Raw genomic sequence first — 27087 nt, 5'->3', positions numbered from 1 at the left:
GTCCCCAAGGGTCCATCTTTGGACCCCCATTGTTTAACATTTTCACCAATAATCTGTACACTTCCTCTTCCCCAGGAATATTACATCAGTATGCAGAGGACTCAACTCACAAAGGCTCAACTCTTTCTAAATCCCCAAAAAAACAAAATTATAGTCTTTTACCCCAAAAATACCACCCTCAGCCGAGACCAATTTAATATTCTCGCAGCTAACAAAACCATTATAGAAAATGTACATCAAGCTAAACTCCTAGGTGTTATCAATAAACAATTTCTTACCACTTCCACCAAGACCACCCTGGCTAAAACCTTCCTGCTCTCCTCCCTGTTCTATGGTTCCTGTATACTAACCAGTCTACAAAACTCCACCAAGACCAAAATGAAACAATGCTGCAACAAAGTAGCAAAGTTTGCAACAAACTCCAACTAGTGTACACATCACTGTATACCACTAAAAGAACTAAACTGGCTGGAACTAGCAAACCAGCTTTCTTGTACATACCTAACTACAATCCACAATCTATTCTATAGGCTCACTGTCTGCCCTGCCCTAGTTAACCTAGTCCAACATTACAAACCAAACAGACCACTCAGATCTGAAGACTAAAACCTTCTCAAAACCTACAAACCTTCCAGAAACCAAGGAAAATCACTTTACTCATACTCTATCACCAAGTTATTAACACCCTCCCACCAAATATTAGGTTAATTCCTAGCCTACCTCACTTTAAAGCCTCCCTAAAAGAACATCTAAACAAATCATGGTTATGCACATGCCTTACTCCAGGCTAGTCAACTTATTTCCCTCCTTACACCTCCTCTTACTACACCAACCTCCCCTTCATAAACTAATCTACTAACTCTCACATTAAACTTTGGAAACTATGCACCATTCTGTCTCTAGTATTTTACTCATTCACCAGAGGAGTAATATTCTGATTGTCCCACTGCTGTCTGTGTCATGATACTCAAACACACTCCAAGCAAATACTATTTCAATTTGTGTATGACTGTAAACTGTAAATATTCTACTATTCCTACAAAAGTAACCCTAAGTTCCTGCTTATAATTCATCCATTATTGGATTCCTATATATGTAACCTATTGTATAATATCTGTAACAAAGTTATAAATGTGGAGCTGTACATAATATGTGTAACAAAGTTTTATACATAGAGATTTTCTCTCCGGTCCTCCGCTGAAAACGGGTTATGTAACCCATTTGAACTATCCTGGTAAACAAATGTCAAATAAATAAATAAAATAAATAATGCCCTCTTAAATTTAATGTAAACATTACAAAATATTTCATGTAACGATGAATGATAAGGGAGAAGTGTGCATAGCAACAATAAAAATGGAAAGGCTCCTACGATAAATACATCAAAATGACTTGTGATCAAGCTATCAAATAACCTGTACATAAGCAAGCAGTGTGCCAAAGTAGCAAATTGAGCTGGAGGAACACTGCATTCAAAAAGACAGCAGAAAACATGATTACTATCTTTTACTATAGACATTTGGTGAGATTTCATTTAATATAATGTGTGCTGTTCTGGAAGTATCTTTGCAAGGACATATACAAAATGTTGGTACTGGAAAAGTATATGATCTGCAGCACAATCCATATAAAAACAGATTAAAAGAACTTAAAATACACATATAAACACAAACTGATTCACTTCAGAAGCTTGAAATACTGAAATATCGAATTTCAGTATTTTGAGCCCAGAAAGCCGAATCCACAAAACCACAAAAACTCAAAACAGCGAAATTCAAAATCTTGCACACCAGAGATTTTGAATTTTGAGGTACTACTGCACACATACACACCATTCCCCCACACACACACACACATAACCTCTCTACTACACAAAAGCAGGGGGGAAAGCTACCCTGCACCCCTATGTGGGGGGTTGCACCCCCACACCCCCGCTACTTAAATATTCTCACTCCGAGGTCGCACTACATACAAACACACAGAAAACACCACCACACAAGCTACATTCTCCTCGCACACACACATATCACAGCAACAAAACACACTGACACACACCACAGCCCCTACCCAAAACCCTTAACACACACACACACGCAGACACTTACCTGAATACATAACCACGGCGAAAGTTCAGAAGCGCGAAATTCAAAACCTCTGGTTTTGAATTTTGTGCTTCTAAACTTTTGCTGTTCTCAGGATTTGGTTTTCTGGGCTTGAAATACTGAAATTCGAAATTTCAGTATTTCCAACTTCTGAAGTGAATCCACACAAACACACATACACACATGCACAGATAGATGTAAATCGGATATATTCACTCATAGATAGATAAATAGATAGATCGATAGATAGCGATAGTTTTTGTGTTTATTACTTGATAACTGGGTAAGAAGGCTAATCTAAGGACTCTCTTCCATAATGAAAATAGGTTAAAGAAAAAGGGAATCATTCATGAAGTGCATGTAATATGATTTAGTAGTATATGTTGATTAGAATAACTAAGGGATCGCATTTACATGGTGTCTTTAATGCCATGACTGCCGATGCTTTGACCCTCCAGATTAGGATAAGGTAACATGGTTCTCTTAAACTTTCCCCTATCTGTTCCCCTTTTACATGTTAAGGCTGTCAAACTAAAAACAGTTTTATAGGTTCATAGGTTGGTACTAGGCTATCGGCCCTAGGGCCTATGCAAGCCTAGCCATAACAATTCCTTGGATATTTCTTCCCACAATATTTACTTCCCTGGACCCCTGTCTAGCAGGGCGAATGATGTGATCCCCAGGGTGAATTTCCTATCTCCGATCCAATCGTCAAGGTTCCTTTTGAAGAGGGCCAAGGAGGCGCTCTGCTTGACATGTATGGGCAGTCTATTCCAGAGTCTGGGGCATCTCAGGGTCAGGAACCTATCCCTCCAACATGTTTTGTTCATTGTGATGACCAGGTTTAGATCCCTGGAGCATGTGGCTCTGAGGGATTGGGATTTCTTTAAGTGGAGCATGTCCAACACCTCAGGGTTTGACATGGCCTTGTATGTTAAGCAGAGATCGCCTGTGAGTAGACGATATGCCACAGAGTATAGCTGGAGTTTTTTTAGACGGTCAGCGTAGGGCATCTGCTTTAGGCCTGTGATTCTTTTAGTGAGGTATTTCTGCAGTCTTTCCAGCTGTTGCAGATGTCTTGTGAGGTACATACCAAATGGGGAGTTGTACTCTATAATGGGTCTAATGAGGGATGAGTACAGTGGGACAATGACCTCCTTTTTTCTGGATGAAAAGCCATTAGTGATGAGGTGTGCCTCAAACTTTTCATACGTACACTTTTGAATACTTTCTAAGCATGGGAGCAAGACAGTGCTTTATTAGGCAGCTACAGACAACTGTACAGAAGCCACACTTTTGTAAGTAAGAAATGAGGTTCTGGTCTACAGGGAAAATGCTCTTTTTCCTAACGTGCATCGACATTGTTGGTTACATTACATTAGGAGGTACAGGAGTGAAGCTTCAGCGTGTGGCTGTCAGGGGCTTCCCCCCCCATAAAAAAGCAAGACTGAAAGCTTTATGGGAATGTTATTTCTTGTTTTATTTGCTGAAATGGTACTTGCACAACTGTTCTAGACAGTCACCCTCTTGACCTCTCTAGGCATTGTGCCTTCCTTTAATATCTGGCTCTCTGGTACCATCTGTGGTATGTTTGCCCTTAAGGGTTTACTGCAAGTAAAATAATATGAACTACATCATCTCACACACACACAGACACACACACACACACACACACACACACACACACACACACACACACACACACACACACACACACACACACACATGCAAACACACATACACACACAGACACACACACACACACACACACACACACACACACACACACACACACACACACACACACACATACAAACCCACAAACACACATATGTATCAGCACTTACTACTGTTAGCATAGCAAGCCAGGTACATATTGCAAATAAAATTGTTCTTCTTGTCTTTATTGTACATTATATAATGTACCTTCATGTTTTGGTTTTAACATTTAAAGCATTTCCTAGTTCAATGTGGCTTACAAGTCTAGAGAAGGTTACTGCTGTAAGTGGGTATCTACGGTAGGGGGGTCATTAATTATGATTCTATATTTGTAATTTATAGAGGCAGGCAGACATTCAATAAGCGTCTTTGTTAGCCATGCTTTTACAGTCCCACTGATCCATGATAGCTTTGCTCTGAGCTCTGTACATAAGCACAAGCACCTTGGGACTGCTACCCATATACTTGTATGAAATTAGTAGTACTGCTCCGATGCCCCATAGCAACGTGATCCTTGTACATGGCAACACCTGTTGCACTTCTTCTGTACATCCTTGGCAACTGATATACTCCTGAGCACAAATAACTCCTGCCTGACTCAGACTGTTGTCAACATCCTGGGAAAGTATTAAGAAAGGGGATTAACAGAGAACAAAGTCCTGCTCTCCTCTTTCAAGTGCATAGAAGAATTGCCAAGTTTTCATCCAGCCTCACAGTTTAAATGTGTTGTTGTAATTCCAAATCATATCTAAGTATGTGCTGTGATTTGCTGGTACAACCCTTCAAAGACACAGTATCAGACCTGTGAATCGATGTGAATGAACGCATAGATAAGGCTCTTTGCTTTGAAGCAGGGAGGGGGAAGGGCATTAGTAGTGCTGTGGGAACAAGCAGCTTCTTTTACAGCCATAGCTAGGAATGCAAAAAAATAGTGGTTAGTATTACTGTTAACAAAAAAAAAAAACAGCTAACATGAGAAGGTAATACAGAAAGATTGGAGCCCAGGATTTGGCTAAGAAGCCACAATCCCACGACTGTGCTGTACCCCTTTTTCTTAGAAACATTGCTGAGAAAGGACTTGCTTGGAAATGTTATGAAGGATAAAGAAATAATCCTTTTTCTAACACATCTGCATATTCCAATAATACATTATTTCATAAGATTTAAATCCCTGTTCATTCTCTTATTTCAACAGGCACATTAAATTGAGGTGTTCTTTATGTGCCCTGCTGCATCTTTATTTTCTCATTTTGTTCTCTTAATTGTTATACTTTTACACCTTTTATTGTCCATCTTTAATGCCCGTAATTTCTACATTCAAATTTTAAGTAATGTTAGTTCTCCTTTTCTCATTCACTATTTAAACCGGCTTCCTCCTGATGTCAGATCAAGCAGTAAATGCGTGTACAAATAAAGTAAGCCGTAATATTTTCTGTGCTAACTCACGTTTGTGTGTGTGCTTGTGTGTGTGTGTGTGTATGCGCATGTATGTCTGTGTGTCGATGTATGTCTATGTGCGTTTGTGTATTTCATATAATTATAAATGATATCATCCATTCAGTTTTACATTGTAACATAATTTGATAAACAGAAAGACACGTTAAAAAGTCAGCTTTTACATTTTTCTTGATTTGCACATCAGTATGCAAATGTTGTTCTCTGCATTCCATTACTTTACTTCTAATGCAGTTTATCATTTGTAGACCTGTCATATGTAATTCTGCCTGTGTGTGTGTGTGTGTGTGTGTATGCTTTTTTTTCCTTAGGACATTTTGTAGTCATAAGAGTACGCAGGATTAGTTGATTTGATCCTAGCCTGATAATGACTTTGCTGTTCTTTACTATTCAAGTCTCTCAGGTAACAGGTGCATGACTCAGAGATGGGTGGAGCTTTTACTGCCTGTCAGCAATACAGAAGTAATATACCTGCTCATCCATAACAGGTGATCTCAGGAGTACAGTATAAGGTGACGGCTAAAAGAAGTCACCAAGCAAGTGAAAGTGAGCCCCAAGAGATACCCCAGACAAGGAACAATATGGAGAATAAAGAAACTAGCTATCGTGAGATAGGAGGAGGAGGAGGCTTAAAACGGAATATGGCCTTCCTAAAAGTTAAGCCAAAACACTATTTGTCAGAAAGGAGAAAAACTGACACAATTATTGAGGATGCTTCTACGGACAGCAATAACTCTGCCACTGTGAAACGAAGTCAGTCAGACAGGACGGAGTATAGCCACAAACTGAAAGGTAACTAAGGTCTAGCTGTGTGTTGTTCTAATCAGCTGACTGCCTTGCCTAATTATGTACTGCTATTATTTGCATTTACAGGAAAAAATACAGTATGCCTGAGCTAAGAGTTGAAAACTGTGATGATTTGTGATGGTCTTTTTTTTGCTTTTTTTAGGGCAAAGTAGAAAAATAGCCCACTTTAATAGCAGAAATTTAATTATTTACTTTTGCTACATTGAACAATTTAGCACAACTGTTTTATTTTAGTTTGATAAAAGAAGAGCATTTTAAATATATCCACTTAATTTTTATCTGAAGCAGAAAATGTGTTAGTCTACAGCTGAATGCTATGGTGTGTAGAGTTATCCGACCCCCTCACTATAAGTACACAACCCTTCTTTTACTGTTTTGATGTCTGATAGTATGCTACAAGTTTTCCAAAACTGAGCATCTTGATTCACTCTGCTTAATATAGCATGACAAAGGATACAAGCTCAAAACCACAACTAGCCAGTCAGTCTGAATCAGCTGCAGAAAAAGGCATAATCAGGACCCCTCTAAGTTTTAGATGGTATGATAAATCAAGTAACAATATGTAAACTTATCCTGAATAAAAAAAAACATTTAGCAGAATGCTAATTGTTATTACTCTTACAAAAACAGTCCCGGATGCATTCCCTTAACCTTTCTTCCTCCTTCACACAGGTCATTAGAGATAGGGAGCCACAAAGAACCACAAACAATGGTATGTTTGCATTAACCTGAACAATCACGTAGTAGAGATAACTGATTTGCAATGCAGCACACACACATAGCATTTCATGAATTACATTTGCCTGCTATATCCGTAGTATTAGATCAGCATTATCTGGTACAGCTGGTTTCCCAAGATTATATAGGAAGGATTTAGTAGTTCCTTTGAAGAGTGGTTCCAAGGTTCTTCTGCTTTCATTGTGCATAGAAACAAAGGAGTTAAGCATGATCACCTGTTAGGGATGGAGACAGTAAGCCTACCAGGATATGAGGACTGTTAAGCAGTGCCAGCAACTAGGTCTTAATATTTGCTGAAAACATTGGTAGAACAAATCTGTACTGGTGGACAGTTTCATCTCTGTGCTGGCAGATAAGGCAACAGCTGTACAAAAGCCTTTAGTTTTTGAGTAAAAGTGATAGTAATACAGTCACCTTCTGTACCAGCCTGCTTGGAGCAGTATTTCAGTGAGGGAAAAGGTGGAATGGGTTTCTAAAGGTTGCTACCTCTCTATGTGTTTCACAGTTCAGCAACTTGGACTGGCACTAAATAAGGGACCTGCAGTAGACAGTGATGCAATACTCATTTAAAAGCATTACACTGCCACCTGATGTGGATTTATACAAATCAGCATATCCAGCTGTACTTCTGCCTGTGGTGGGAGGGGGTTATCAGGAAAACTCAAGAGTAAAGACAGCCCCAGAAGAAAACACAGCAAGCAGTTAAATAAACTCTTCTTTTTATCAGCCAATGTTGTAACAAAATGCATGAGACCACTCTCTTATTTCCTTTCTATTCCTGGTGACAAATTTCCTCCAAAATGGTTTATAAGACCCCAAATAGTTCTAGTACACCCTGATTTGGGCAAGATATGCACTAAATTCATTATATCACATAATTCATGCAGTCACATTGTTTTCTACTGTGTAAGGCTCTACCTAACGCATTCTGAGGAAATACATATGGCTTTATTTTTTCCTTTTTTGCACTGTTAACCAAAATGGTGGAGCATTAGTCAACATTTCTAAACACAATGTAAACCAATTTTCTAGTACAGGTGTTTATGGATTTCTGTGTTTATTTGGTGTTAGTTAGTTCAGTAAGGGCCATTTAATTTTCACTCATAGCCTGACTTCTATCAACAATAACTTAAATTATGTTAGATATAAGATACAGCACAAATTTATGTTACACATCATGAAAGATGCTCACAATCTCTCTAAGAAAGTGGCACACTATGTATAAAGGAATTGCAGTATGCTGGTAAAGCAATAAGTAATTGATATTATAGTACACAAATGTTGCCCAGAGCTAACAATTGTAAAGAATTCTTTACTATTCACTACACACTATTAACCTTTATACGTTTACAGTGTACACAGTGGGAGCAGTCAAGTGGGATTATGTCAGAAAAGAACTAACAGGAAGTGCAAACAGTTTAAATACAGCAGCTGATGGTGGACAAAGCAGTTTAACTATACCCCTTAGAAGCAGGCAGAGGGCTATTTTTTTTTTCCTTTAGTTAAGCACTTTAGACAATATTCTAAATGGAACTGTGGCTGTAACTCTGGAGTGTCTCTATGCTACTTATACCTATTGCAAGGCCAGCTCATAGAAATAGAAAGGGTATATAGAGTATAATAGCAGATAAGGACTATTTGCAGATTGGACTGATCTAGAAAACCTTTATAAACATCATGAAGCTGCCACTGTTGTAATCACTGTAGCCACTTACTTTTCCTCTGAGTTATTGGTACATCTCCATTTCATGTTGCTTTCAGCTATCACAATCCAGCTGAATCTGTTTTGGGAAGCTGCTTTTTCAATGAGAATGCACTTACAACACCCAATAATTCCCCTCCTACTCTGTCAGTCAGTGTAACACTGTATCTCCTTGTTTAAATGCGAGGACTTTTCCTGACAGTGCAGCCCTCCTGAATTTAGATTCCCTTATGTTATCGGAAGCTGCATTTCACTCCTCCCCATTTCCTCGAGTGTGTAATTATTAAGAACCAGTGTTGTTTCACTGTAAGTTTCTGACACAGCTTTTGTACTGTTTTGATAGCCTCCTTGAAACAACTTCAGTCATATGTGCATCCTTCCAGAGATGGGGCCATAAGAAGTGCATAAAGCTCTCCATATGGTGTCTCATCTGATATTTATATGGTGAAATGGTAACCTCATTCTCTACAGCTAGTATTTCTGTTTGTGCTTCCCAGAATGCAGCTATCTTTTCTTATACCACAGTTGTACAGCACATCACTCCTTTGTGGTCTCTTTCACATTACTGTTAAAAGTACTTCACCCCCACTATGTAGTCCTAACTTGTATTTTAACTTCTACTCTGCATTATTTTGCATTAACTCGGTTAGCATGCATTAGTTCACTCTGTACATTGTGAAAGATCTCATTACATCCACTTCACACCTCTCTGTTAAGCCACTGTGTTGCAAACCTTTATTATAATATGCAGAGAAACGCACCTTGAAAGTAGGTTAGTTGGCCAAAAGAAATCTGGTTGAAAGTACACATAACCCAAAACTGATTTTTTTCTGTATTCTCTTAAGTGTAGTTCTCAGAACTCATTATATTAATTGGGAGGATACTTGGAGGGTGCTGGCAATTTTTTTCATTTTGCTGTCAGGCAAGATTTTGGCCAGTTTGTACTTTTGGGTGGGTTACATTTGAGCAATTAACCTAGATACGTGTAAGACTCCTAATGCGTCTGCATTGTAGACAGCGTTGACCCTGTTGGACTCCGCTAGTAACCTCCTTTTCCCCAGTGATGACAACAGTTTATAGTGCTCAGTGAAGAACCATAAGTTCTCTTTACATTTAAGATATCACTTTGTCACCCCCTTAAAGGATGTCATATTAATCTATTGTGGGGCAGCATGCCAGATGGCTAACAAAAGTCTGTGTGTGTCACATTCATAGCCTAGCCTTGGTTCATGTTCATTTATTTAATTACCATGGAGTTTAAGCTAAATGACCTTGCTTCTCATATCTGTTATATTCATACATTTAAGAAGAAGAATCGCTTGTCTGCCTTCAGTCCACGGCAACCACACAGATGTCCAATAATTTGCTGAAAATGTATGTAAGTGGTTTTATTAGATTCTGTCTTAGAAGTCAGTAGTGACCCTCCCCAGTTCTATTTTATTTACCTTTAGTTTTGAAGTTAATTTTTCATCCTTGTTCTGCAAAAGATTGGGAACCACCACCTCCATGGGAATATTGCTGCTGCTGTTGTTTGTTATGTTTTTCTCTCCAACACCCTGTTTTGTAAACACTAAGCAGACTACAATGTTTAGTATTTCTGCACCATCTACGACATCCTTTGCCCAAGTTTCCCAACCTTTTGGGCAGGGTCTGTGTCACTACCATGCTTCCTACTCACTTGATAGACCAAAACATTATTAAATCTCATTTTAACTTTGCTTTCTATTATCGTCCTCAGAGTCTTCCTGTGGCATTGTTTTACTTCAGGTAATTCCAGTTCCTGTATATTTCTTGAATTATTTTCTCTTCACTCTTTAACCTTCTCGACCACTTTTCTTGAGGACCATTGTGTTTGTATTTCTTTGCGTTTGCTATGCTTATGGATTCATTAATCCCTATATTAAGTGTACACTAGGCATATACCTTTCTGAGTGAATAGACAACACAAGCATAAGTCGTATTGTTTTCCTCCTAATATTAGTTTTCCTGCTGATTTTCTTAAAGCCTTAAATACTGAGGGGGATTCATAAGGATTACCACAAAGTGTAGACTATATGATATATAGTGTACTCTTTCTGAGTGACTAGAAAGCACAAGAAATGTGGTAGGAATGTTTCTGAACACAGATTGTGTACACTTAATGTACCTTCATGTAGGTGTTAATGTCTGGCCTGTCAACTGTCCAGATTTTTGCTTCACACTTTTGGTCTGTTCCTCATAAAAGTAATGGCTTTCTGGCAAATCATTGAGGATTGAAGTCACTAAATATTGACAGACATTCACGTTTCTGACTTCATACTCTCCAGACAATGTCTGCTAATACAACACATTTTTATTTTAGCAGCTTTCTAAGTTTATAAGAGCAACATTTAAAATTTGTTTCACCATTATTTTTGGTTTTATCCAGATTTCTTATGCTTAGAAATTGAAAGGTATAAGAATAGCTAACTTCACTCCTCCTCCCTTAATTTGTACCCCTCAGAAGGAGGGAAAGGTATTCACGCTCATTCCTCTGACACACAGGCCAACTGTCAGGCCTTCTTGTAATACGTATACTGCTTTATCTTATTCACAGAAGCATTACGTTTTTTAAAACAATACTAGGAATCCATAATCGTTCTCCCATTTCAAATGAAACCTTACCTAAATGTCGATAGATATATATCCTTTCTGATTGTGTTGTCCTTCAGGTGAGATGTTAAACCAAGGTCCCTTCTGCATGAGCTGGTGATAGCTCAGGTGGATGTAAAAGATCCCTCAGCATGTATCAAAAAGAGTAGGGGAAGTTCCCTAATGTCCTGCCCACATTTCTCCTAGCAGTATAAATTTCAGCTTTGGTCTCCTGAAAAAAATGCCACTACCCTAGTGAGGCTAACCTGGTCAAAAAATTTCCCCTAATAGTATAAATAACACCTCAGGTCTCCCTGAAAAAAGCCTACTAACCTAGTGAGACTAACCCAGTCAATAAAGGATGGATAGATTAGATAGATAGATAGATAGATAGATAGATAGATAGATAGATAGATAGATAGATAGATAGATAGATAGATAAAAATAATGGGCAAAACATACCCTAAATTAAAGAGGAGCCTTGCACTTTGGACATCAGAGCTGCGTAATATCAGATGCAAGTGTGACATCTACAGCTGGTGTTTGATCATTCTGTGACCTTTTATGACATCCTGCTTTCTGTTTACCCACAACATAATTAGATGATTGTGCAACCAGCAGTAATCATCATGTATTTCAGTTTACCTTACTGTGGAATCTTGTTTAAGACCGCTAGCCTCCATAAAACTTATTATTTTCATACCTCTCATCTGTACAGATTTTTGCAGAATGTCCAGATTTTTGCCTAATATTTTGGTCTGATTCTCATAAAATTGTGGTTTGCTGGCAAATCACTGGCAACTCATGGAGGGTTGAAGTCAGAAAATAAAGACAGACATTTGAGTTTCAGACTTCGTACCCTTCAGAAAATTCATGCTAATGCAATACTTGTTATTCTATCAACTTTCTATTTTTGTAACAGCAATATTTAAAAAGTGTCCCAATTTTTGGGCCTTTGTCCCCCCATTATTTATGGCTTTGCCCAGAATTCTTGTTGTAAGAGGTTGAGAGGTATGTTTTGGATTTCTACATGCAGCCCAGCCTTTCTTTGATTACATTCTTTTTCCAGACCCATCACTTGCACACAGGTTCTTCCTGCTCCCAGCCAAGTAGTTTATCTCCTATTTATATATCAGTGGGCAATATCCCAGCTAATACTTTGCTGCTTTAGAGACCACTTTCCTGAGGGAAGAAAGTTTTCTGGTTGTCAGGACATTGGTTCCCACACTATACCAACACAGGTCTCACAGGCAGATAAGAGCTGTCACAGTGTAGCTGGACAATTCATGCCTTAATCATTAAAAGAGTCTGAGCATATAATTGTGCATTGCAAACAGAATCATATTTCCATGCATGCAGTGTGAATGTCTGCCCTTGAAGTACTTCTTGCTTTGCCTGCCTGTACAAGGTGCCACCAGGAGACATGCACCACAGTGATGGAAAGCAGTATGCCCTTCACTGAGAGCAAGGAGCTGATCCTTCATCACTTAATATTTTCTGTCTGACCCTCTGACACTCAAGATGGTAGCCAAACCTGGGCCAGCAGTGGAATATATAGAGATACCCCAACCCTGTATACACTGACCCTGTGCAAATGTCGTAATGCCTGCTTACTGTTAATTTTGCAGCTGGCCCACAATTTAAGCACTTTAAGTTATATTGCACGATTACGTCTAAATCATGCAAAATAAATGTATACACTGTGCAGTGTAAGCAAGACATTTTCACCATTTTGTGCTAAAACTGTCCTTATTCTGTGACCCTAGGGAATTCATTCCATTAACCTTCAAATGTTTAAGTTCTGCTGGCTGGGTGACTAAGCACATCTTTTAAAATTGCATGTCAGAAGGTACTTATTCTAAGCGGCCCTGCAGAAGCACAAGCCATTTAATCACCTTGCCTCTTCATTCCATTTGATGCCATGTTTTAAGTCCCTCCTTATTACAAAATGGTCTTGTACTGATTACTTATGTTTTCTCTACTGTGCACCAGAATTGGCATTGGCTGGAGTGTGTTTATCACATGATGCTGTGCACTGCTATTACCAAGGAGACTAATTTACGCTTATAGTGCTCATTATGGAACCCTGACTATATCACATTTCCTCCGCATGTTAAATTATCAAGTATTATCACTGTGCCCCAATTATAGGACTTTGGTCAGGATTCAGAAAGGCTTTCTACAATGCAAAACACATTAAGCCTTTCTGATTCAAGGACCACTCTCCTGTTACATTTTTCCCTGGTAGAGGCTTTAGTATACACAGTGGTCTTGCTGGGGAAACCCCATACTAATGTAGCAACTGAAGGGGAGTGGCTAATGCAAATTAGCCATGTGTTTTCATCCATAAATGGCAGTGGCTTCAGATCTGTTCTGCTAAGTTTTTTTTTCTAAGAGGGAAAAAAATGAATGCCTCATTTTGACAATGTTCCCCTATTCACTCATGTGGGAGAGAAGGCACAGTTTACACCATGACTAGAGTAATTATGCTGGAGGCGTGGGGCTATGTGTGTGTGTGTTTGTGTGCTTGTATGCATTTTTGTATGTTCATGTGTGTCAGCGTCTGTGTGTGTGTGTGTGTGTGTGTGTGTGTGTGTGTGTGTGTGTGTGTGTGTGTGTGTGTGTGTGTGTGTGTGTGGGTGGCAGGTGTGAGAGTTTTGATGCAGAAAATGTAGAAATGCTGTCCCTACATATGGACTGTTCACGTGACAGCATATTGTTCCACCTTGAATGAGTAAGCACCACATGGTGAAGTAAGACCGTGATATGATTTTAGTACACAAATTTGTGATGCACAAACATCTCACCCCATGTTCAATAGTCATGTCTGACTACATGTACTGATAATGTCTTGCTGGCTTTCTTAACTTCCTGCATTTCAACACTTCTCACAATGTTCAAGCCAATTTCTGCTCTGCTTTGCATATAGAATATATGCTTGTAGTATATCCTCAGTGTGAAAAAAAACTAGGGCACAATTCTACCTCCATTTCCTAATTTGAATGCATTGTTTTCCTTGTTATGTGCTATCATAAAATGGGATCTTTCTCTCTTAATACTCACCTGTTATTTACATTGAATGTTTGCACTTGGCTTGTTAATTTCCTGTCTCAGACATCTTTTCCACAGCAACCGATTCCTACTCAGAAATGAATAACCGAACATGCAATAACAGAAATTTGTACAACTTCAGATGGAGACTTACCAGCATAGTCTCCCATAATTCAAATACACTATTAAAAACCGGGGTCCGATTTATGAAGCTCTCTGGATGACACCCACTGTAGGTGATCAAACTAAGAATTTCTTATGACCAGAGCTGACCTGGAAGTCTGTCGTGAATCTACAAACTAAAAGATGACCCATCCTTAGTTAATGAGTGTTATTATAGGAGACTTTACATTTCTGGTATGTCATTATCTTAAATGGCTAATTCAAGTGCTTATTTTCACTATAACTGGCTTGACTTGTCTTAAGTTCTCAGCCCTCATAGATGCTGATCTAAGCCAGACTTTACAGAAGTGCTAGGCTTGAACTGGCTGCTGCTTGTTTATTCTGGTACACAGGGCATGTACCAGAGTAAACAGAGTAAGCAAAGTAAATGGAACAGTTTGTCCTTGGGCAAGGAAAAAACATTTTATATTATTCACTGACTCTTTCTCTCTCTCTCTCTCTCTCTCTCTTTCTCTCTCTCCCTTTCTCTATCGTAAAGTAGCAATGCCAATATTACCCTGCCTGATTGTAACTGCTTGACCACAATGTACTAATGCCATCTCTGTCTAGATATAGATCTAGATCTAGATATATATGTATATATCTATACACACACACACACACACACACACACACACACACACACACACACACACACACACACACACACACGCTCACAGAGACACATACAGATGCACACAAAAATGACAATCAATGAAAATTAACTTAAAATATATTGATTGCCAGTTCCATAAAAAAAAAATAATGTTTTTGCTGGAGGTGGGGACAAGTTACCTGTTTCCCCCACATCCCTGCATTTCAGCAACTCATCGCTAGCTTTCAGAATGCACAATAACAGCAAAACATATAGACTTCCTTAACTTTAGTGTATGCCGACCTCACTATAAAACACACACACGCGCACATAGCTTTCAGTGAAACAGAAATATACACGTTACTCTAGTCCTATTTTGATGAATGTACAAGTTCAGCTAATGATATGGAGGCCTTATATAACTTAATCACATTTTTGAAAGTAGTGCTGAGCAGCATGTATGTGTCTGTATTCGTTATTACATACCACTTTTCCAGCAAGTTTTGCCACATTCTGAATATACAATGTCACCCCACCTTCACTGCTGTCCCTGTAAGTTTTGACTGAATCCAATTCGTACCATGTCCCAGTCACTATCCAGTATTTCTTATGCTTCTTTTATGCTTACAGTATCTATGTAATAATGTTTTGTCCTTAGATAATTGTCTGTATAACAATGTAATATCTTTATAGTAACGTGGCATGCAAATGGCAAAGTTTTCCTGGGTTAATGCAATCGCACAGCATCTCCATTCACTGCATACTCTCTATTTCCTCTTTTATTCTTTAGTACTTCCTCATGTGTCCTTCTCAGGACTCTCTGTAATGGTGCTTCTCCCATCCTCTTCCTACCACCTGCCATATCTGCGATGGTGCTGCCCATGTATCAGAAATGAGCTGTAGCTGTGTACAGCATGTACAGTAAATACATAACATTTGAACTTCTTAGCCGATTACACAAAGCTTGCTACATGGTAAATTTCCCTACACTACAAAGAGATTGCCTAGCTGAAGGTTGTTTAGAAACCCATCCTTCAAGCATGTAGAAATCTGGCTGTAGAACATCTGAAAAACAGCCTTTGTGACATCTTTGATGTAGGAGAGAGACCACAGCAGGTGTAAAGATACACCATGAGACCACTTCTGTAGCAGAAGCTTAAACAGAGACACCAGTAAGGCAAGCTGGCACATGTGGTAACTCTGTTTCTACGGCAGGCTTGTAGCCCAGAAATATTCTTTTAATTGCTGGCTAAGAGACTACTGACAACAAGTATCAAACGGTAAACAAATTCTTGTTTTCAGCTAAATACACTGATTAATAAAGGGACAATGGACATTTACAAAAAATACAGTCTAAATATTCTTAATACTCATTGTAAACTGTAGATCTATGTACTGAAGTTTACAACTCAAGCAACTGGCACTGAAGTGCAATGCTTCATTTTCATGGGGATTTCAGGGTGAATATATGAAGCAGAGATGTGTCCGAAACGCTAATGACATGAATGGGACATGTACACTATGTGTTATATTTTCAGATATGCTTTATATTAACATACTAAATACGTATAATGGCTGACATAGCTTGAATTCTTTTAAGTCAAAAACTAGAAATATTTGCTGGACTGGTTGTTTCAGTTAAAACACATTTTTGGCACAAGTAAGTAGACAGTGTGCCTTTAACGAAAGTCCTTGGCTTGCAAATTTACAGCTTCAGCAGCTGGAATGCCCGAGCTTAATCAGCAGTGTTGTCACTCATATGGCTCACCTGTATGATTACCTGTAACTGGATACCTTTCACATGAGTGCATGAAACAGGAAGAGGACCTGTGGTTACTGTCTGCTGGAGTACTTATTTACAGAGCAATGAAGTCATCTTTTTTCTCAGAATTCCACTGCCATATGACTTTACAGCTGATATTGACTGACATATTCAAATGCACCTTAAAGTTCCTTGTTGTAGAGCATCTGATTGTCATTCTCAGCTGTAGTAATCTGTCACTCACCTGATAACCTGAATTACCAGTTTCGTAGCTTTAGAACAATAATCTGGAAAGAATGTGGGGATGCATAGAAAATCATTGCTCCAAGTCTAACTTTTCTGTTAGTAGCACTCCAAAAATGAATCGTCACATATTCTTTTCTTTAAGAACGTATGTGTGTGTGTGTGTGTGTGTGTGTGTGTGTGTGTGTGTGTGTGTGTGTGTGTGTGTGTGTGTGTGTGTGTGTGTGTGTGCGTGTATGAATAGGTGGGTGTGGTTTGTGAGTGTATAAATGTTTTTGCATACGTGTCACTGATATTGTTCTTTATGTAAGACTGCAGGCATTATTAATTCTGTATTTCTTTGAAATGTTGGTATTTCTGGATGGAGAAGTTGCTCTGTGTTCTAAATTTTTCTCCGAAAATATTTATTGGAATAAAACATTACACAAGAAGTGAATCCAGGGCTATAGTTTATAGTTCGTTCTTAGAAGCATCTGATGAAATTAAAGCAGAAACTTCATATTGTTTGTTTATAATGTACGGTAGCACATAATTATGTACAGATGGACCTGCTCAGAATTTGCTCATTCATTATATTCAGAGTTGTTTAGTATATTTTAAAATGGTTTCTCATAATGGCATCGATGGGCAACTTTCTAATAAACAATAGGAAATACAAGCTACTTTCTATTATCAAAAGCTAAATTTCAAAGTATCCTTGCTGGTCTAGCATACATTATGTAAAATAATATTCAGGGTAGATGTGATAAAAAGCTGGTTTTCCAGTTTGAAACACTAGATTTTTTAGAATAAAGGAATTTACCATTTATAATGGGTCTGTGTCCGCTGGTCTGGTTTGGCACTTTTTTATTTTTTTGAACTCTAGTTCATGCCGACTGACTATAACCTTGCGGAGGTTGATGTGTAGCTAGACAGTCAGTATGGAACAATTCTAAAGAAGCCATAGGTAAAAAACAAGCAACACGGGGTAGGGATGCTGGTATTAATTAGCATAAACAACATTCAAAAGTCTGATAGTCTTAGACCATCCTCTCCACTTTCAAGTGGTTGCTATAGCTGTGGAAAAGGGCTACCCACTGCTAAGTGTAACAAATGACTTTCTAACATCTCATGCTGAAACATGCCTCCAAGGAGGTCCTGTACAGTGTATTGTTTGGTTCTTAACAGCAGTTTTTGAGGACCACTGTGGATGTAGCGTAAGTAGGTAAAGGAGGCATGGCATCTCTTAATAAGACTAAACAGAATGATCGAAATCTGTGTGGCTTGTTTTTCTTTGTGTTCACAGGTGACATTATACTCCTGTAATGTTGAAATGTAGAGATTATATGTTGACTTAACTCTTTTTAGAGACACTTTGTGGTTCCATCTAATCACCTGTAATATTGAAATGCAGAGATTACATGTTGACTTGCTCTTTTTAAAGACTCTTTGTGGTTTCATCTGATCTCTTTCATGTGCCTGGATTATGTCGCATCCTGACAGGTATGGGATACATTTATCAAACTAGTATCAGAGACAGAGACAACGTAGGAACAGTTCAATGAGAAAGGAAAACAACCCTTGTCTAGGGACTGAACCCAGGACATTCCACATTCTATGCAGTTGTTATTGCCACTGGACCAGCAAGGAGTCTGTTAACAGTTGGCCATCTAGGTTCCCTTCCAAGGGCAGATGTTTGTCCTTTCATCTAGGAAACAAAACAAAAAATCCAGTCTGAAGGCCTAAACAGGCCTCTTCCATTTAAAAATCATATTAGTAAAGACCAGAAGGGTTTGAGAATTCTTGAAAGGCAACATTTGATCACACTGTCTGTGTAGATTAAATCTGAAGTACAACAGTAAAAAGATCTGTGAAATAGTTAGCACTGTGATCCTGTTTGCATGCCTGCTGTAATCCTCAGTTTAAATTTCATTACATATTCCAGCGGTGAAGAAAGACTCATTCCTTGTAGTTAGCACAGAGGGGTAATGCTATAAGGTATTAGGCTGCTTTCTCCAGTACAGGATTTGATTCTTTCAACCTCTGTTTGCCTACTGTACGATCTTGAGGAAGTCACTTAGCCGGTCAGTGCTTTGGAAGAAACTAGGCTAGGCTCCTCGTTGATCTCCTGGACTGCAAGCCTAGTAACAGTATACAATACACAGAGGTTTTAGGAGGTGCTGTTGTGAAATTATCTAATGTAAGCATATGAGTTGCATCTCAAGAATGGATGGCATTCTTCTTCGTATTAAGTACTGTTGATTTTTTCATACTATCAATATAAACGCTAGTTGTATTCAATAAATTTGCTGTATAATTAAAATATATTACACATTACTATAATGGAAAAATTCATGGTGTTTGTTTTTTTTTTTTTAATTTTGCCATCAGGGTAATCATGAACTGGAAACCATCCTTAGCAGGATAACTGTATTAATCATAGCTATCTGGCATGTATTGTAGATATAGTTTTATAAATTTTGAATTAAAATTTTTGAAGCGTTTTTTTTTATGGACTCCTTAAATCCATTCTCTATACCTTGGTTTAAACTGCAAAGAAAGGGTTGAGTATTAAAGCCCCACTGAAGCATATATTCCACACATTAGGTAGTCAAACCACAAAAGGGTTTTATGTTTCTATGGTTTCATGGAAGCAGGAAGAGAAAATAGTTTAAGATGAGCAGGCCAGGACAGCTGGGAAATAGTGAAAATGTAACATTCTTTTACAAGGGTTTTCTGAATGTTCTTTTTCCTCATGGTGCTGTTTGTCTTGTTGTTTACTAATACCTGGTGATACATTGTTGGCATTTCCCCATCTGCAATATGTTATCCTACTAGGAAACTTGCAAGAAAGACATAATATGTGTTAGATGGGAAGGCCAGTTAAGAATTGCTAATGACTGAGAGGAGCAAAAAGATGGCGGAGGCTTGAAAGTGGGATCCTGATACAGTTAATGAACTCATGGAGATGACTGGAATGCTAACTGTTTGGGAGACAGCACAGGAACAACAACACAGAAGGATGCCTTGTATACCAAACATAGGTCACCTCTTAGCAGTCTGTAGGATACTAAGTACAATGGCAGGGCTTTGAGTCAGTCCTTATAAGACGTGTTATTTAGGCCATGTATCCTTTTAGTAAGATAGCTCTGTGGGTGTTCCAGTTGTTGCATGTGTCTGGACAGATACAGTACAAAGGGGGCATTATATTCAATGACTGGCCTAATGAGTGCTGAGTAAAGGGAACAATGACATCCCTAGAGCTAGACACACACGCAGTCCCTTTGTTTATAAGCTGTGCAATGTAGAAGGGCTTTCTTACAACAATGGACAAATTTTGATCAAAAGTTAGGTCACTGTCCACATAAGTTCCCAACATACCTCTCAACCTCTTAGCACAAGAAATCTGGACAAAGCCAAAAATAATGGGGGGGAGACCCCAAAATAGTGACACATTTTAAATATTGCTTGTATAAACTTAGAAAGTCAGGCAGGGCTGTCTTTTGCTTCCTATGCATTTCACTCTCTCCCTAATCCTTTTTCATTTAGCCATGAATAGGTTAAAAGATATAATTCCCATAACCATTAGTGTTTTTTGGATATACACTTTTTATCTTTTTAAATAATATTTTGTTGTCAGTTTCAGAGTTATTATTTGATAGATCTGTATATTCCAGTTAGAGCAAGATTCTACCATTCCATTCTGTAACTGACCCTCAAGTATTCTTTTCAGGGAGGAAAAAAGTTAAACATCAGGGATCGACTTTTAGCAAAGATGTGTTTGTATCATTTGAATCTCAAATATGTGAGGCACATAATAAAACCTTGACTTGTGTACAAGAGCATAAATATTTTGGTAAATTCTATGCTTTGGGATGTCTTAACATCCTAATAGTTAAGACGGCAGAATATTTTTTCCCTTAGAACCACACAATTACCTACTAGGTATGACTGGTATGATTAAAATAATTTTACAGAAAAACTTTATGGAAATTAGATCCCCTAGAAAAACTTGAGATATTTTTATTTTTCCTTCACTCTTTGATGACAGGGTTAGTTTGAATATTTTAATTGCAGGCAAAGAGTTTGAAAAATCCCAAAACCTGACACTAAAATTATATGCTTGCTCAGTATTGTTTTAGTGTCTTTTGGTTGCCAATTCCACAGTTATTTTAAAGTAATGGATAATTAAGTTAAACATTATTGTTTATTTTGTTTCTTCTAAAATGGCAAAATAACCAAATCTGAAGACTTTTATATAAACTGTTTAATATAAACATTTTACATACCTTTCTATTGGTTACAGATTCCATTTGTGTACTAGAATCCCACATTTTCAGTAAAATCTAGGTTTTGTTATATTTAAACCAATGGGATTTTATTGGTGAATCCAGTACAGATAAATATGATTAAATCATACCTCTCAACTGTTCAGATTTTTGCAGAATCTCCAGATTTTTTTGCCTCTTATTTTTGGTCAGTTCCTCATAAAATTTGTGGTTTTCAGGCAAATCATTGAGGACTGAAGTCATTAAATAATACTAAATAATGACATACAATTTGAGTTTCAGACTTCTTATCCTTCAGAAAATATATAATTATGCCAAATCTGTCATTCTATCAACTTTTCTAAGTTTATAAGAGCAATATTCAAAATCTGTCGCTATTTTTGGGTCTTTGTCCCCCCATTTTTTCTGGTTTTGTCCAGATTTTTTGTGCTGTGAGGTTGAGAGGTATGGATTAAACTGAATGGGATTTTCCTGAATTTGTTCTATTTTTAAGGTCCTAAATATAGGAAATGAGTGTATAGTTTCTAAAGGATAATTTGCAAGTGAGTAAGAATACATCAGAAATATGAGTTTCATCTTGTTGTTATAAAATGGTAACACCAAACAGTGTTGATAATATTGTTTACTTGCTTAAGAAGTGGAACTGTGGATTTGGTTGGAAATTGTCTAGAAAAGAAGCTTTGAAAATCTACAGATCATGTAAGAAGCTTATACAATCGCAATGTAACTTAATGATCTGTTAAAGATGTATAATATTACTTACTTATAACTTGAAAAAGTGGGATGGGATGTACATTTAAAAGATTTTTGAATAATTGTGGTTAGCTGGGCTGTTGGCAGTACATGTGATATAGATGACCAAAATTAAAACAATTTTGGGAAAAGGCAGTTGATTCTGAGTTATTTACAAATATTTTAACACTGGATCCACATATTTAGTTATTAGGTTTTTTAAAACTCATCAATCTTTTGAAAAGAAAACACTTCTTTTTCATCCTCATTGGTTATGATAAGTTTAATTAGCTGTATGGAACCAAGAAGTAGAAATTAAATTTCCAATGGATAGCTGGTGGGGGGTATTCTCTGAATCTCTATATTTCAAAAATGTTGTTGTTGTCTATTTTGACTGCAGCAGGATGCAGAGGGGTGCTTATGGGTGCTCTTCTATTTTTATGTTTTTATTATTTATTGCACTGTCTTAATGGTCCATAAGGTTATGTATTTCTGCTATGTTTCTCCTGCATTTGTACCATAAAAGAATCTGATTTTCAGTTATGTTATTTCTGGAAAATTAAATAAAAACTGTGGTAAAATAGTGTGAAAAAACATGCTAGCAAATACATGGGCATTGGTGGAAAAGTACAGCAATGACAGAGACAATCACAATGAATGTTTTGTGTACTGAAGGGAAAATTTAGTAATTATGTTGAACAAATGAATTACACCGAATGAATAAAATGCATGAACAAGTTATTCTAAAACACTGTAATCACTTATCAAAAAGGGTCGCTTGCTAAACAGTACATTGGGGTTAGTGTGTTTAATATGACTTGTACATACCAACTTAAAAGAAAGGCAAGTTAGTGAAGTAAGACGTAGAAAAAGTAATTTTAATTTAAGAAGTAAAAACTAATACTTGTTAGATTGTAAAAAGGATGCAAATATACATTTCACTAATAAGAGCTAACAAGGAGTCACTTGTCAAGCAGACTAGAATAATGGTTGGTGTGTATGTATATTTATGTGTGTGGTCAAATGCAAATGTTTTTCTTGCATGATTCATTGAGTGTTCTTTTTATTGTGTTAATCTACAGTCGACTATGGCATAACAGTGTGTGTGCTTGTTTTTGGTTGTGGTGTGACTGTAGAATTAGCATAGTTAAGTTACGTGGATGTGGTGATGAAGTAAAACATGCTACTGGGCTTGATAGATTGCTTATGGCAAAATATATGCTAGTGTGTTTAATAGATTCATTGTGGCAGTGGTATTATGTATGCTGTCACACAACAATACAATGAGCATTTCTTTTGTGATTGTATGCTGTGTTTTTGTATTTTGTCTGTGGCAATAGTGTATGCGTGCTAGGGAATGTGCTGAAATTGCAAAAGAAAACTGGTAGGTTTCCTTTTGAGATTAATTCTGGTTTCAACAGTGTATGTTGAAGATGCGTGTTTGTACCATAAGTCAATTAAATACTCTGAAAGAAATAAAGTCACATATATGAGGTCAGACTGGGTGGAATATATTAATGGTTTCACTGCTATGATAGAAAAATGGGCAGTCTATGTTAAGAGTAGACCTGTTTTGCAACATTATAAAAATAAACGTGCCAGGAAAGTTTTAGCATTACTTAATTTAATGTACACTGTAACATAAAGTTATAAAGTTGTTTTTTTTTCAAAAATGTTAATAAAATCAGCTCAACTGCAAACTGTTAACAATCAAAAAGTAACTTAGCAATGAAGTAAGCATAAAACTCAACAACCAAAAGAGACATTTTAGTTATCTGTTTATTGACATTTGACTACCAGAAAAGTCTGACTGGGTAGGTGCCCCCACAATTCCAACATAGTCAAAGGCACATTGTCAAAATAAATAAATAAAATAATCATCTCAAATAAGATGTTCCATGCAGTACATAAATACTAGTATTTATGGTGTTTCAAATAATCCCAAAGTTTATGGTCATAGCAAGTATTTGCCTGACAACATCATCCAGACTAGTTTCCCATGATCTATAGATAATGACAAATATTATATAAATTAATTGTCTCAACCATTCCATTCCTTTACTTTAAAGACCTGGCAGAACCCCCTGAAGTTAAGAAACCAAGATTCTATGATGTCCAAAGATGGAAGGTCTGCTCTGAAGACCTAAGTAGTATACCCACAACCTTTTTCAAATGTGTCCACCATTTCACAGGAACCCAAGGGCATTAAAGCTACTACTGCCAAAAATCCTACCCCCTCTCATAGAGACTCCAGGGCGCTGTATAGATGGGGTAAGAAGGCATACACTTCTGCAACTTTGGCCATTAGGGCCTTAAACTGTCAGTTTCACATGTTAAAGTATCAGCAGCATAGAAGTTCTTAAAAAGATGGAGGAAAAAGCTAAATCCATGCAAACTGTTAAAGATTTTTTACAAGTACAACCTCCAAGGTTTAGTAGGCATTGGCCTTCCAAGAATTGGTCCTTTCCTGCCTCTTCCAGACCTCCTCAGTCAAACCCAGATCCAGCAGAGCTCCCAGGCTTCAGAACCAGGGCATGCACAGGACTAAGCAGTGGGGGGCCTCCACTTCCAAATCCGGGAGTAATAAAACTCCCCCTTATGGTAAACTGTCTCAATGACTTATTTTAAAAAACTTCCAAGCACTTCTCAACTGACTGCCCCTTTGGGGGGAAAGATTGCTCTTCATGCCAAGAACTGGGAACTCATTACTCAGGACAAATGGGTTTTAAATATTGTGTCCCAGGGATACAGATTTCACTTCCACACATTACCAACACCAAGTGGGTGGCCGGACCTACCCCCAAATCAGTGGGCAGAGGCCCCAAAACAAGTACTTTCTCTCTTAAGCATGGGGGCTATTCAGTTGGTACCAGAAGAGGAAAAGGGACAAGGTTTCTACTCGAGACTTTTCCTGGTACCCAGAAAAAACAATTCATAGTGTCCTATCCTGGACCTGTCTACTCTAAACACCTTTTTGGTGATTCCAAAATTCAAGATGCTGATTCTTCACCAGTTGCTCCCTATGCTAGACAAAGATGCCTGGTTTGCAACACTAGATTTAAAGGAAGCATACCTGCACATCCCAATCAGGGAATCTTGCAGAAGATACCTACACTTCAAAGTAGGCTACATGCACTATCAGTTCTCTGCACTGCCCTTTGGCTTATTTACTGTGCTCAGGGTATTCACAAAGTGCCTCGCTCCAGTCATTGCATTTTGCAGGCAAAGAAATATTCATATATATATACCCATACCTGGCCGATTGTCTAATTCAGGCAGAAAGCGAGGACATACTTTTGAATCATCTGGCCTTTGTACAAAGAGTATTAACTTGTCTGGGGTACACCATAAATGAAAAGAAATCACACCTGGTACCCTGTCAATAAATTACATTCCTGGGAGCAAGCTTGAATACAACTTCCCAGATGGCTTTCCTCATGCCGGAGAAACAAATTAATTTGACAACCTACTTCAAACAAGTGGCCACAAAAACCCTGCTATGTACAAGACAAATACTACAAGCCTTGGGGTTCATGGCGTCCTGCATTCTTCTAATTCCATATGCAAGACTGCATATGAGGAAACTACAATGGTATCTAAAAAGCCTATGGTGTCAACATTCTCAGGATCTAGAAGCAATGATTCCTATCGAGGCCTGCCACCAAAACAAGGGACTACCATTCACACTACCCCCTGCCACCCAAACCCTAACAACAGATGCATCAGACTATGCATGGGGGGCTCACCTGGCAGGGAAGTACATTCAGGGCAAATGGAACCCAAGTCAAATGCACCTGCATATCAGTCAAAAAGAACTGTTAGCTGTACAGAATGCTCTTGACAGCCTTCAAGGACCACATCCTTCCAGGACAATTAATGGTAAAGACAGATGACACCACTGTTATGTGGTACATAAACAAGCAGGGGGGTACCCATTCTTACCCCCTCTGCAGACTAGCCATGGCATTGTGGAACACAGCCTTGAGCTACAAAGTGCATCTACAAGCTCAATTCCTAACAGGAAAACTAAATACACTGGCAGACGGACTAAGCAGAAACCTCATGGACCCACACGAGTGGAAACTGGAACCAAGGATTTTCAACATGTTGACAAGCAAATGGGGGAGCCCAGATATAGACCTGTTTGCCTCCCCCCAGAACTATCAATTGGACAAATTTTGCACAAGGACTCCCCACAAACAAGCATGAAAAGTAGATGCTCTGTACTTCAGCTCGAAAAATATATCAGTTTATGCCTTTCCTCCTCTGCCTCTGCTCTCCAAAGTACTACTAATGATCAAACAAGACAAACCAAGGACGATTTTGATTGCACTGGAGAACCAGATTCTGCACCCTCAGTTTCAAACTTTGAATCTAGCAGCCTGGATAATTTCCTAATCTCTCCTTTACCATCCCTCAGTAAACCAGTGATGGATATCATTTTAGAGGCAAGGAGGCCTAGTACTAGAAAATCTTATGCTGAAAAATGGAAAAGATTCTGTGCCTGGAACCAATCTCAAGGGACAAGCACAGCAATGCCCAATTTACCTCAGAATTTACAATACTTAACTGAGATGCTTCACAAGGGCCTGTCTTTTTCCTCCATAAAAATTCAAACCTCAGCCATTTCAGCTCATCATAACACCAGAACCTACCTTCTTCTCTCATCCACTGCTCAATCAGTTCCTCAGAGGGGGCAAAAATTTAAGACCACCCAGGAGAGCTCCAACTCCAGCCTGGGACCTTAACTTTGTATTGGAGAAACTCACTATCCCTCCTTTCGAGCCAGCTGCTACTGCAGATTTAAAATTTCTTTCTTGGAAAACAGCTTTCCTTTTAGCAATCACTTCAGCTAGAAGGGTATCTGAATTACAGGCCCTTATGGTTGTGCAATCTTTTATCATCTTTCATGCGGACAGGGTGTCCCTCAGAACCAATCCCTCCTTCATGCCCAAGGTGGTACTCAGTGTGACTCCTAATCAGTCCATCCATTTGCCAGCCTTCTTTCCTAATCCACAGAACAAAGGGGAATGGATACTGCACTCCTTAGATATGCAAAGACAACTTAGATTCTTCTTGGACAGGACTAAACCTCAAAGGAAATCTGAACAACTGCTGGTGGCATTTGCTGCAGGGACAGA

At 38.2% G+C, this 27087-nt stretch overlaps 1 protein-coding gene and 1 long non-coding RNA gene across 2 annotated transcripts in view; one reads left to right on the top strand and one right to left on the bottom strand.

The window, feature by feature from the left end:
- LOC122793359 overlaps window positions 1-8712 on the bottom strand; it is a 660422-nt gene extending 651710 nt beyond the window's left edge. The window contains exon 1 of the long non-coding RNA XR_006363470.1: window positions 8537-8712. This is a non-coding gene — a long non-coding RNA (uncharacterized LOC122793359). The remainder of the gene's footprint in view (window positions 1-8536) is intronic.
- The window catches only part of ARHGEF38 (Rho guanine nucleotide exchange factor 38), a 627494-nt gene continuing 606159 nt past the window's right edge, over window positions 5753-27087 (top strand). Inside the window, exon 1 of the mRNA XM_044061308.1 lies at window positions 5753-6068. Within this exon, the coding sequence (XP_043917243.1) occupies window positions 5858-6068 (211 nt within the window). The 5' untranslated portion in view covers window positions 5753-5857. The remainder of the gene's footprint in view (window positions 6069-27087) is intronic.

Source organism: Protopterus annectens, chromosome 2.part0 (genome assembly GCF_019279795.1).
Source record: "Protopterus annectens isolate FY-2018-M chromosome 2.part0, PAN1.0, whole genome shotgun sequence".
NCBI lineage: Eukaryota > Metazoa > Chordata > Ceratodontiformes > Protopteridae > Protopterus > Protopterus annectens.
The sequence above is the reverse complement of the archived record's forward strand: the minus strand, read 5'-3'. Positions and strand labels throughout refer to the sequence as shown.